Source organism: Octopus sinensis, linkage group LG4 (assembly GCF_006345805.1).
Source record: "Octopus sinensis linkage group LG4, ASM634580v1, whole genome shotgun sequence".
Taxonomy (NCBI): Eukaryota; Metazoa; Mollusca; class Cephalopoda; order Octopoda; family Octopodidae; genus Octopus; species Octopus sinensis.
The window spans coordinates 60,808,222-60,821,246 of record NC_043000.1 but is presented as its reverse complement, the minus strand read 5'-3'; the positions used below and the strand labels follow the sequence as shown (position 1 = coordinate 60,821,246).

The following is a 13,025-nucleotide window of genomic DNA, read 5'->3' as shown; positions in this document are numbered from 1 at the left end:
AAAAAATAAAAAGGCATTTATTACTATTTTAGATTTTAAATTCTAACTTTAGCAGCAATATTTTAAGCTTCTTTTTTTCTTCTTGTCCTGAATTTTTCCAGGTACAATTGTTGCTTGCTCAGTTCTTTTCCAGGTTAAATACTTAGGAATATTCTAGAATTCTGTCCCTGCATTTTTCATTCTAGTTCGGTACTTGTCCACACTTATTAACCTTAATTTAAGGTGTGCATCTCTATCCACAAGCTTATTTACATAAAAAAAACTTACGATACAAAAAGTAATTAATCAAAGTAATCGATGAATCACAGAAAAAAAGCCGGTAAAGAGTTTTCTAAGATTGTACTCACCCAGCTCAAATAATAAGCCCCAAATCTCTACCTCATCCTCATTCTTCTTCTTCTCCTCGTCCTCCTTCATGAACTTTACACCCTGCAGTCACTTGCACAGAGTAGATTGTTATAGGGCTGGTCTTTCCATATCCAGCTGGTAAGACCACTAACTGTAGTTTCACTTTGCCACTAATCAAGACATTTGTTCACAAATCATTGTAAGTTTATGGAACTCTCTATTACTTATGAAATAAATGAAGAAATAATTTGTGTTATAAATATTATGACACCTTGTAACCCTCTCTATAAAAACACTGGATTACTATTGCTAAATTGGTATCTTTAATCTTTGCATCCATTTCTTAAATTGGTTCACTGTGTGCTAAATTGGTACATTATCACCATCACCAACAGTAGCAGTATTTTATGTCCATCTTCCATACTGGAATAGGCTGAGCAATCCAACAAGATCCAATAGGATCCAACAGACATGAGGACTGCATCTTGCTCCAGCATTTCGGTTTTGACATGATTTCAACAGTTAGATGATATTCTTAACACCAATCACTTTACACTGTTCTAAATGCAATTGTCATGGTGCCAGTATTATAGCAATTGTTTTGCTTTGGCAAGATTTAAGAGTTTGTGTGAACTTGTGTTATTTCTGTTCAATTCACCAGCAACTTTACAGAGTGTACTAAGTGCTTTTCTTCATGACACCAGTAGTTGCAAGATTATCTTGTAACTCATAAGATTAAAGAGCCCTCCCCACACATGAAAATGGAGAATATGAGAGAGTATGTCTGCTTTTAGACAGAGAGTTCAAAGAAGTTAAAATAAGATAGGAGTAGACATGCATATATAAATATATAGAAAATGATGCAAATAAACAAATAAAACTGTTTGAGCCAATATACAAAATATACACAGGTGCAGACATGGCTGTTTGGTGAGGAGCTTGCTTCCCAACCACATGGTTCTGGATTTAGCCTCAGTATGTGACACCTTGGGCTAGTGTCTTCTACTATAACCTCGGGCCAACTAAAGCCTTGTCAGTGGATTTGGCAGATGGAAACTGAAAGAAGCCCGTCATATATATACATATGTGTGTGTCTTTGTGTCTGTGTTTGTCCTCCCATCACCACTTGACAACCAGTGTTGATGTGTTTATGTCCCCATAACTTAGTGGTTCAGCAAAAAAGGAGACTGATAGAATAAGTACTTGGCTGAAAAAAAAAATAATTCCTGGTTTGATTTGTTCGACTAAAAAAAAACATTTAAGGCAATGCTCCAGCATGGCCTCAGTCCAATGACTGAAACAAGTAAAAGAATAAAAGAATTACGGCCATATCACGTTGAAAGCACCGGTTCTCGTCTGATCACCGAAGTTAAGCAACGTCGAGCCTAGTCAGTACTTAGATGGGTGACCGCTTGGGAAACCTAGGTGCAGTAAGCAAAGCACGTTAAAATGGCGGTGCCCCAGCATGGCCACAGCTCGTGAGCTGAAACTAGAATCAATCAATCAATCAGTACATGTAAATAGAGAGAAAACAAAATCTGAAAATATTCAGATGATGAATATTCATGTATAAATATATAGATAGTTACAAATTAACTGAGTAGTTATACAGAGTACAAAGACACAGAAAATTAAGGGGAAATCATATGGTGTTACAAGCCCAACAGCTGTTTCTATGAACTCAGGATTACTTCATAATATTAGCAGGTGTAGTTTGCAGCAACAAGTGATGGAATCAAGTAAACATTAGGTAGATCTCACCTCCATCATCAGGGTTATCTCTCTACCCAGTTCAAAAATTATTTCTCTAAATTTCAAGTAAACTCCAGTTGAAACTTGTATATTGAATTAAATCTTGAACAACTTTATTCTTTTATTCTATGTAGTATCGTAATCGTAAATATATTGACTTTATTTTTAAATATTGAGTGCACCATCCTTTGTTTTATAACACTTTTCAAACTCTCTCTCTATCTTCGCCCCTCTCTCTTGTATAGCAAAATGAATACAAACTATAGTTAGCCCTTTTCATATCAATCTCTTTAAGGCCACTACTGGTTTTATGATACAAAACTGTCATTTTAAAGTGTTTATCATTTTATTTATGAACTTTTTGTTAAGTTATGGTTTAGTTTAATTATAATAGTCATTTTTACTTTTATCTTTACTTTTACTTGTTTCAGCCATTAGACTGCGGCCATGCTGGGGCACTGCCTTGAAGAATTTCTAGTCAAATGAATCGACCCCAGCACTTATAATATCTTTTTAGTCTAGGACTTATTCTATCGGTCTCTTTTGCCAAACTGCTAAGTTATGGGGATGTAAATACACTAGCACTGGTTGTCAAGTAGTGGTTGGAGACACATAGATACAAAGACACACACACATATATACAGCGGGTTTCTTTCAGTTTTTGTTTACCAAATCCACTCACTAGGCTTTGGTCAACCTAAGGCTATAGTAGAAGACACTCACCCAAGGTGCCACACAGTGGCGCTGAACCCCTAGCAATGTGGTTGAGAAGTTAGCTTCTTACTACACCTGCACCTATAGTGTTGATTATTTAAAAAATTAATCAATGCCTGTTGATAGTACATGTATATCATTAGAAATATGTTTGCAAAAGAGGTAATGGTGCCAAGTGAGGAATTTCTGTTGATTAATTAAACTTTTGTGTATTTATCTATTTCAGGTGAAGATGCATTTCTTTACAGAAATGATGATGGTGCTCTATTTGAATACGACTGCCTTACGAAAAATTCTACATTTATTATGGATAATACCACATTTGTAAGTATATTTATTCATCTCCTTTGTATGACATAAAGATTCTATTTTGTAACAATTTCATTTTTCTTATTGGTCCTCCTATTGGCCAAAGAGCTTGTAACTTGCTACTAGTGTATTGGTAAGTACTGAGGAGTTTAGATTAAGAGTGAAAATGATCTGGAGTTGTCTCCCAAACATATTCTTTTACTATTTTGGCTCATTGGTCTGTGACACGGATGTAGTCAATTATACCAAGTCCAGTACTTTGTCTAGGACTTTATCAATCCCAAAAAGAGGAAAGGAAAACTTAACCAGAGCAGAATGTGAAATCAGGCTGTAAAGAGATGCATTCAGATAGCACAAGATATTTTGATTGATACTTTAGAAACTATTCTAGAAAAATAAAAATGTAAGTTACTGACTAATAGCAGCTTTCCTTACCAAATATTTATTTCTAGTTACTATTAGTTAATACTAATTTCATTACACTATCAATTTACAGTGCTAAGATTAAATTCAACCTTGTAGCTGGGAAAGTGATGGATTCTAAAAGGTTGACTTGCTCTTTCTTTTTTATCTTCAAGTCAAGAGGGAAGGCAGTGCTTATGACCCATTACAGGGTTTTTGAGACTGGTGAGTGAGGAATGCGGAAGGTATCCTCAAACTAGAAACTTGGCCCATATGCCTGCAACAGAGTGGACTCTGCTCAGGGCACCCAAGGTGTCAGATAGTGTGGTTAAAGTGAGAAATGGATTAAGTCAACCACTACAGTAGGCCATGGTGAGGTTTGAACACAGAATGCAAAGAACCAGAACAAATTCAGCAATGCAGCAATCCAATGTTTCTCTAGTCATCACTACTTTGGATTGTTACTATTTCATTTACCTTGAAAGTATAAAAAACAGACCTTAGCAAGATTTGAATTCAGAGTGCAGAAAGTCAGAACAAATACCTCAAAATATTCTATCTAATACTATAATGACTCTGCCAACTTGCCCTCAAAATATGACTTGAATATTGAATATGAAGTCTTTCGTGATAATTTTATAACCCAATTGATTATGTGTCTCACCAACATCTCCATTACATTCCTTTCTATAATGAGAGCCCTTTATAGAAGTAATCACCAGCCAAACTATGACTGTGATTCCAACTTGTATATTATTTCACTCCATTTTCAATGCTTACTCCATTAGGAAAGACATTATTTTTACCTTATGTGAAGTTTACAAAACCAATTTCCAATTGTTGCATACAAAATGTGGAGAATATTCAAACAGAAAATACAGACATGCATTTGGGATTGACTCTATTGCAACTATATGTCCACAACAGATTATACAAGAACTAGTAAGCTTAGCAAAGACAAAAGTATTAGGATAAACTTAGCTAAGATTAACCTCAAAATAAACTTAACAAAGACTCAAGTTTTTGTAAGAAAAAAGACAGACCCCTGCTACCATTAAGAAAATAGCTACGCTTGATATGCAGAAAAGGAGTTGGTAGAAATTTCAGAGTGAACCCCTATGTAAACTATGGACACACAAAAGGTGTAATGAGATCACAAACAAGTTAACAAAGAAGGTAGACTTTGTATGCATAGGTGCATTAAAATGGTTTTGTATCTAGAATACGGTTTTATTCCTTCAAATACTCTAAATGTTCATTAGAAGTAGTTGGTAACATTAGTTAGGTAACCTAATTTGTTGTGGAGGTAAAAGTATAGTAGCCAGAGTAAGAATTAGATAGGAAAAGTTCAGTGAACTGTAACTTCTGCTGTTACCGAAATAGAAACAAAAAGTTTGTATTTTGGAGTAAAGGCAAATTATATGATGTATTGTGTACAAAACATGATGCTACATGATAGAAAGACATGGACCTTAAATGCAGAAGATTCACAATGATTAGAAAGAAATGAAATGAGAATACTCTGCTGCATGTGTAATATTAGCATATATAAACAATAGAGCATAAATTAGCTGAGAAAAGTTAGATTCAAGTAGAATTAGATACAGTGTGCAAAAGATAAGATTGTACTGATGTGAGCATGTATGTTGAGGATATATGGAGAAGTGCATTGTGTTTGAAGTAAATGAGACTTGAAACCATAGAAAAACACAATACAGTCAGGAATCTGAACCTCATGTTGGAAATGACAAACAACTGTGATGAGTGGGGATACATAGTGCTAAAGAAGACCAGCCCACCAGTCAAGTATGGCAAAATGGTTATTATTAAAATGGTAAATGTTAGAATGTATGACGTATCATTGGATCACTCACGTATTATGTTCTTGTTAAGTCTTCATCTGCTACCTCCTCTATAACCCTCTCGCTTATTCACTGTACACCACTTGCATGATGAGGAATGATATTTAATTTGATTAGTCCATACTTAATCTCCTATCCTCCTGTTATCACTCTGTCTCTCTTCTCCTATCACACTTCTCTCATTCTACCTCTCTTACCCTTTATCACCTCTCCCCAATCATCATCCCTTATCACTCTACCTCTCTTTCACCATCTCCCCTCTCAGAGTCTGCCACTTTTAGACATCTTTCACTTTACATCACCAATTTGTATTGCTATCTATCACTGACTGCTCAGCTTTATAGCTATTTCATCATCAAAGTGCTTGTACTGTTTTTCAATTCAATCCCCATAAAATCAATTAATATCTAGCTGTCACTGTCCCTCTACTTCCTCTACTATCTTACCTTTCCCATCACTGTGTTTCACACACAACCTCTTACTCTCTCTGTTTTTCACCCTTATAGGCATCATACTCTCTGCATCTATTCAGACCCTTGGTCATATTTGCCTTTAAAGATTGGGGGCAGCCTAGGATAGAGAGAACTATTTAGTCTCATAGAATATAAGGCAATCTATCTCTTTCTATCTCTGCTCCCACCTCTCTCAAGCTGGAGCCACAATATAATGTACCCAGTTCTCTCTGTAAAATGACTGGCCAATGAAAGGAGACAATGTTGGGTGGAGAGAACAAGACTAAAGTACTGATACCTTAATAAAAAGCAGCAGTTCAGTGATTGATGTTAGGATTGGCATCCAATCATAGAAGTCATGTCAAAAATGGAATGTATAACCATGACATGGTTCACTGACTCCTCTATGTAGGCAGGTCTCCACTTGCTCCATGATGGTGATGTATTGAGTATTTTGAATGTTTCATAAGCCTATCATCAAATGTACTATGTGAATGTGTGTATATGAAAAGGAGAGTAATAGGCCTGGCATATATTTTCTCTAAGAGCCCATATCACCACACACTGACAGAAATTTTGTTTATCTCCATTGAGTCCTGTACAAAAGCATTTTAACAATAACAATCATACAGAGCAGCCAAAGAAGTTATATGCTCACAACTGTCATACTTCACTACACATATTCAACAACTGCATAAGAAGGGTATGCAGTATAGTTGCAATCCACTCTAAAGTATGACACATTTGAGAAACTAAACTTATTGGTTATCTCAAAACATTTGATTTGCTGTATCAGAATTTGTGAGTCATTGGTCTAATATTCCACTTATAATTCAAACTAACAACAGCAATTGGTTCTATGGCCCAGTATACAGACTTGGGGTTTAATTTTTTTTTTATCAAAATGATGGAAGTACTATTTCATTTACAACCTCAGAGAAGTTTACTGTTATTATGCTAGGCTATTGGTTAAGTTTATCCTGGTTGAACCTAATAGTATTCAGAATCCTGATAATCATCAGGTGTCTATCTTAAAACTTAATCCACTAAAGTATATTTGTTGCCTTTAAATCATATATAAGTTCATTCTTGACTCAATAATGCCAGCCAAGTGTTAAGTTAGTGTTAATATATTTAATGTGCTTTTTAAAAACCATTCTGTACCGTACAGCACATCATTCCAGCCATGTTTGTAATATTCTGTTGTTGCCTTTGGATTGTTTATGAGTTATATCCTGGTTGCATCACAATAACAGGTCAGCCTCCAACATTTTTGATGGAAATAACATCAAAGTTTCCATATTTAAGAACACATAATATTTTAATTTCATAAGAACAGATATATTTTGTTCTTAACCAAAATGCTTATAGTCACTAATAAAAATATTGATGCAGAGAGAAAAAGATAATACCAGTTCAATGACTAATCATTTTGGTTAGTACCAGAGACAACTCTGAACATATTTTGGTCTGCACCATATTAGCATTACTACTTCTTGCTTGTGTGAAAACTTACCTCCTTAAGGTATTTGTTTATGTTTGTCTCATAGTTTAAACTACATAGGTGTAAACTCATGTTGTAACCAAAACACTCAGGGTCTTGGCTTATGTATCAAAAATATAGTCCAAACTAGATGAAAGTAGATAACTAAAGAATTTTTGGAACTAAGTACAGAAACTTAGCTTGTTCTTTTCAGTTCAAAGAGCTATATAATTCAGTTCTTTTATTAAATATTTTGAAGAATATGGGCAGCTCCCCTATTATTTTTCAGGGCATTCTAAATAAGGATAAATTTATGAAGCTAGAGAGGATTATTTTCAGTTTTCATTTTTGGAGAGCAGCAGTTGAAAGGAAAGTAGGCAATAGAAACATTTTTAATTGGCACTCTGTTGGTTACAATGATGAGTGTTCCAGTTGATCTGATCAACATAACAGCCTGATCATGTGGCTAAGCACTCCACAGATACAAGTAACCTTAACATAGTTCTGAAGGAGATTCAGCATAACACAGAATGTGACAATACAGGCCCTTTGAAATACAGGTACTACTAATTTTAACCAGCTGGGTGAACTGGAGCAATGTGAAATAAAGTGTCTTACTCAAGAATACAATACACCACCAAGTACCAAACTCATAAGCCAAATACACTAACTTCATCACATAAAGTGTAGTTGATAAGATATTGCTAAGTAATGTAAGAGAAAGTTCACCAATCAAGTGAACATGTGTATATGCTTACCCACCTAATTTACTATAAATTTTAAATTAGATTTTGGGTGTATGATTCCAAAGAACAGCTCTATATTAGATACTGCCTCACCTTGTGACTTATTAACATAACTAATTTTTATATTTAATTATATTAACTCTTGCTAACACAGACTACTGCTAGTCTCCTTGAAATTTTATGACTATAGTCTTTCATTTAATTGTTTACATTTATAAAATATAAAAAGAAAACTAAAGTAAATCAAACTATCATCTGGTTTATATTTTCTTTCCACAGCGACAGTATGATACCAATGTGTACTCAGTATCTGCAGATAGGAAATATGTTTTGCTGACATATAATATCATGCCGGTAAGTTAATTTGATTTTAATTTGTGATAATGATTTGCTTCAAACTCTAACCAAATCTATGTTCTCTGTTATATCAGTGTAAAGATTATCTTTCTTGCAAATTAATGGATATCAAAATAACTCAAAACAAGATTAGAGATAGCAGTGTGTATTGTTGACTAAAGATGGAACTGCTGTAGCTTCAGTGACCCAGTACCTAGGTCATAAGTTCAGCATTTTAGAAGTGGCATGCAGTGTATTTTATTAAAACTTCAGTGGGTACAATTTCTGAGAAATTTGCAGTTTAATAAACTATGTTTTCATAAAGCAAAAAGAAAAAAAAGAAAAAGAAAATGGAGGTGATAGGGATATGAAATGGAAGAAATTTTAAAAACTTCTAAAACTGAAAATGAGATTTTAGCTAGAATGACAATTCAATAAATCAAGAATGAAAATTCAGATTTGATTTGATGAATTAAAAATTCATTAAGTTTCAATGCAAGTTCAAAATTAAATTTTTGTTTTTATCATCATTGATTCTCATCAGTTTGAAATTTAGAACTGGAAAAAGAAGGTAAACAAAGCCACTCAAAAGCCAAAACAGAAACTAAGTTAAATCAAAATCCCTATGTATCAAAATTTTAACATATAACATATATGTAGAGCTGGAAAGGAATGTCATTTTGCAGGTTAGCATAGATTAGTCATTGATATGTAGAAAGTGAAAAAAATGGAACTGTAAAATCCTAACTATAAAAAGTACTGCTATACATATGTAAAAGGTGATATATTAAATATGATCTAAGAGGAAGTGTGGTAATTTTTTTAATGTTCTTACTACAGGAAAAAAAAATGAAAATGAAATCTTAAGTTTCAAGGGAAACAGGAAAGAATTTTATGTTTTGGTTGAAATGTATCATAGCAAAGAAGAGAAACAGGTGTCCTGTGTGTTTTCATTTAAATATATCCACGTACACATTTTAACTACAAAGAATACAAATCACTCTTCTCCTCCTCATAAAAGGGTTGAAATGTGTGTGTGTGTGTGCATTCAGTATTATTTCAAGATTTTTAGCCAATAGAGAAAGAGCCGGCTTCTAACCTAGATTTAAGGCTCCTTCATTGAAATTTTGACATCAACAACAGGATATATATTCATGTATGTATCTATACATAGGTGCAGATTTGTATGTTTTTTATGCATGTATTCTCATGCATATAGTTGCATATCTAAATATGCTCATATATATACTTCAATGATAAACTTCTGGGAAGTTTTACAGATTTTTAGTTTCAGTGATGGCTTGGATCTGTAGTCTTCAAATCAGCTTTCTCTTTTATGGTTTTGAGAAGCCTAATTTCTCAAGACTGGTATTTGGGTAGTGTGTTACATATTCCAGTGCACCAATAATTACAAGTATAAACCTGAACTTGGGATCTTTTCCTTTTGAACGGCACTTTGTAACATAATTTCTAGTTAACTAAACACTTTTAAACTTCGTATACTGGTAGAATGTGTTTATAAAACATCATTTTTTCTTGGCTTTATTGAGAAAATTCTATAAGTTGTAAGATATTTTGTCTTTAATTTTGAGCATTTCGGCAATTTTAACCAATCGCTGGAGTTCATTTAGGTAAACAACATTCCGTGCTGTATGAATATATCCCTCCTTTAAGAAACAGATTGGGTTTATTTACATTTGTGAAGAAAAAAAGATACCCTTCCCCAACCCCTAACCCTAAATCTAAAATAGATTGAAATGCAATAGATCGATACTAGGGCCATAATTATGGGTGATATTTTCATTTGACACTGCTAGAAAAAAATCCCATTTTCCGTAGCGGTGTCGTATGAAACTGTCACCCATAATAATGGCCCTAGTATCGATCTATTGCATTTCAATCTATTTTAGATTTAGGGTGAAAGTTAGGGGTGGGGGAAGGGTATCTTTTTTCTTCACAAATGTAAATAAACCCAATCTGTTTCTTAAAGGAGGGACATATTCATTATGCACAGAATGTTATTTACCTTAAATGGACTCCAGCGATTGGTTAAAATTGCCGAAATGCTCAAAATTAAAGACGAAATATCTTACAACCTACAGAATTTTCTCAATAAAGCTAAGAAAAAATGATGTTTTATAAACACATTCTACCAGTGTACGAAGTGTTTAGTTAACTAGAAATTGTGTTGAAAAGTGCCGTTCAAAAGGATAGAGTAACTGCAGATTTCTCAATAGTTCAGCATAGGTATTCTCTTCTTCACTGATCTTCAGCTTTATGTTAACAACTGCTGGGCATCTGATTTCTACAATTGTATACAATTTCTTTTCTCTGTCCTAAATCATTATATCAGGCCTATTGAGCTTATATTTTATTGAGGTTCTCACTGGGACATTCCACTAGTATTCCTATTTATAATGGCTTCTTCCATACTTATTTCTTTGTCCTCAGGGTTATCCTTCAGACAGATCTCATTATATAGTATCCTAGCTACAACATCATGTCTCATCAGTAAATAATACAGTGATGACATTTTTGGACAATTGCTTATGATGTGGGTGATATCTTTGCTGTTAACTCCATAAAGTCCGCATCAGTTATCACAGTTTCCTACTTTTCCTGCATCTCTGTACATTTTTGTTACTTATTTATATATATGTATATATATATTTATATGTATATTTATATAAATTTATATGTATAATTATATAATATACACACACACACATAGATATGCATATATAAGTGCAGGCATGACTATGTGATAAGAAGTTTGCATCCTAGCTACATGGTTCCAGGTTCAGTCCTGCTGTGTGGAACCTTGGGTGTCTTTTATGATGGCCTTGGTCTGACCAAAGTTTAGTGAGTGAGTTTGGCACAGATAAACTGAAAGAAGCCTGTCATATATATATATATATCTAGCAAAAACTGTCCGATGAACGGCAACGGGAAACTCAGAGTAACAGGTTTTGTTGAATTTTCTGCTGCTTTAAATGAAGTGTATATATATATATATATATATATATATATATATACACACACACATCTATGTGTGTGTATCTTTGTCCCTGTGTTTGTCCCCTACCAGCACTTGGGAACCAGTGTTGGTGTGTTTACATACCCATAATGTAGTGGTTCAGCAAAAAGGCATTGATAGAATAAGTACTAGGCATAATAAAAAATGAGTCCTGAGGTGAATTTGATTGACTAAGCCCTTTCAAGTTGGTGCTCCAGTATGACCACAATCAAATGACTGAAATGAGTAAAAGATACACACACACATAAATTATCTAACCATTGTGTCTGTATCTAGTAGTTAACCGATGAAGCACATTCACTGCCTATGGCTACCTGATGTCATATATATAACAAATGACAGAATAGGAAGAGCATCCAGCTATAGAATCCAACCCAAAACAGACTATGAAACCTGGTGCGGCCCTTGGCCTTGCCAGTTCTTATTAAGTTGTCTAACCCATGCCAGCAGGGAAAACAAACATTAAGTGTTGATGATGATGAAGGCTGTAAGATAGCTTAACTATTCGGATATGTTTTTCATTCATGATTTTCCTTATGCAATAGTTGAGATTGACTGTAATGCATTTTACATTGATGCTAACCCTTGTGAGGTTAGCATCGACGAAAATAACAGTTACTATAGCAATGATAGCATTTCGAAAAAGTTCTTGTACAGCCATAGCCTGATCATAAATAAAACATATGCCTAAGTAGATAAATTACATAAAAATCTGTGGAAAACAGCAGAAAAAAATAAACAGAAATAAATGAACAAATATAGAATTATCTAATGAAATAACTGACCTGAGATACTGAATGAATTTTTCATGTATTGATAGAGGTTTTTCTTTTAGTTACATTTCTCTTGAGGAATATCATTTATGGCTGATTTTTCTGCACCTCCATCTTGGCATATCAAATTGCTACTGAACTATGAGGGATATTTCAGGCAAATAGATTTTATTTTTAGTGGTGATATCGGATATTCATAGATACCGTAGTTATACAAAAGTACAAATCTTACCAGATAAACACCCTATTACAGAAGGAGGAAATGGACAAAGAAGCATTTTTCTGTCCCTTCTTCTTTAATAAAACTCTGATTAATGCATATCAATCAAGATTTAAGATCAAAGGAAACAAGTTGTGCATGTTCTAACATCACTTTTATGACTTGATATAGTTGTAGTTACGTATGATGATAATTATATGATTATGATGATGATTATAAATATGTTTACAATGTTTTGCAAGTTATGTGTAAGCTCAAGGCCACACATGCTGGAAGGTTAAAGTTTACTTCAGCAGTATTTGAATTCAAAACCTAAACAGATCATCATTATCATGATGATGATCATCATCATCGTTTAACATCTATTTTCCATGCTAGCATGGGTTCGACGGTTCAACTGGGGTCTGGGAAGCCAGGAGGCTGCACCAGGCTCCAGTCTGATCTGGCAGTGTTTCTACAGCTGGATGCCCTTCCTCATGTAACCGAATATGTACCGAATACCACCAGGAATTTTTTCCAATGTTTGAATGTTGTCCTCTCCATCATCATTGTCATTATTATCATCATCATCACTGCCATTATCATCATACA

The 13,025-nt window shown here is 34.0% G+C and overlaps 1 protein-coding gene and 1 non-coding gene across 6 annotated transcripts in view; both read left to right on the top strand.

Annotated features, from left to right (window-relative positions):
• The window catches only part of LOC115211043 (dipeptidyl peptidase 4), a 591,943-nt gene that overhangs the window by 479,715 nt on the left and 99,203 nt on the right, over positions 1-13,025 (top strand). For all 5 annotated transcript variants that reach the window (XM_029779911.2, XM_029779910.2, XM_029779912.2 and 2 more), the window contains exons 4-5: positions 3,041-3,138; positions 8,348-8,422. In XM_029779911.2, coding sequence (XP_029635771.1) covers positions 3,041-3,138; positions 8,348-8,422 — 173 coding nt within the window. The remainder of the gene's footprint in view (positions 1-3,040; positions 3,139-8,347; positions 8,423-13,025) is intronic.
• LOC115211218 lies at positions 1,667-1,785 on the top strand. Its single transcript, XR_003881539.1, has one exon. It is a non-coding gene; the product is annotated as a 5S ribosomal RNA (ribosomal RNA).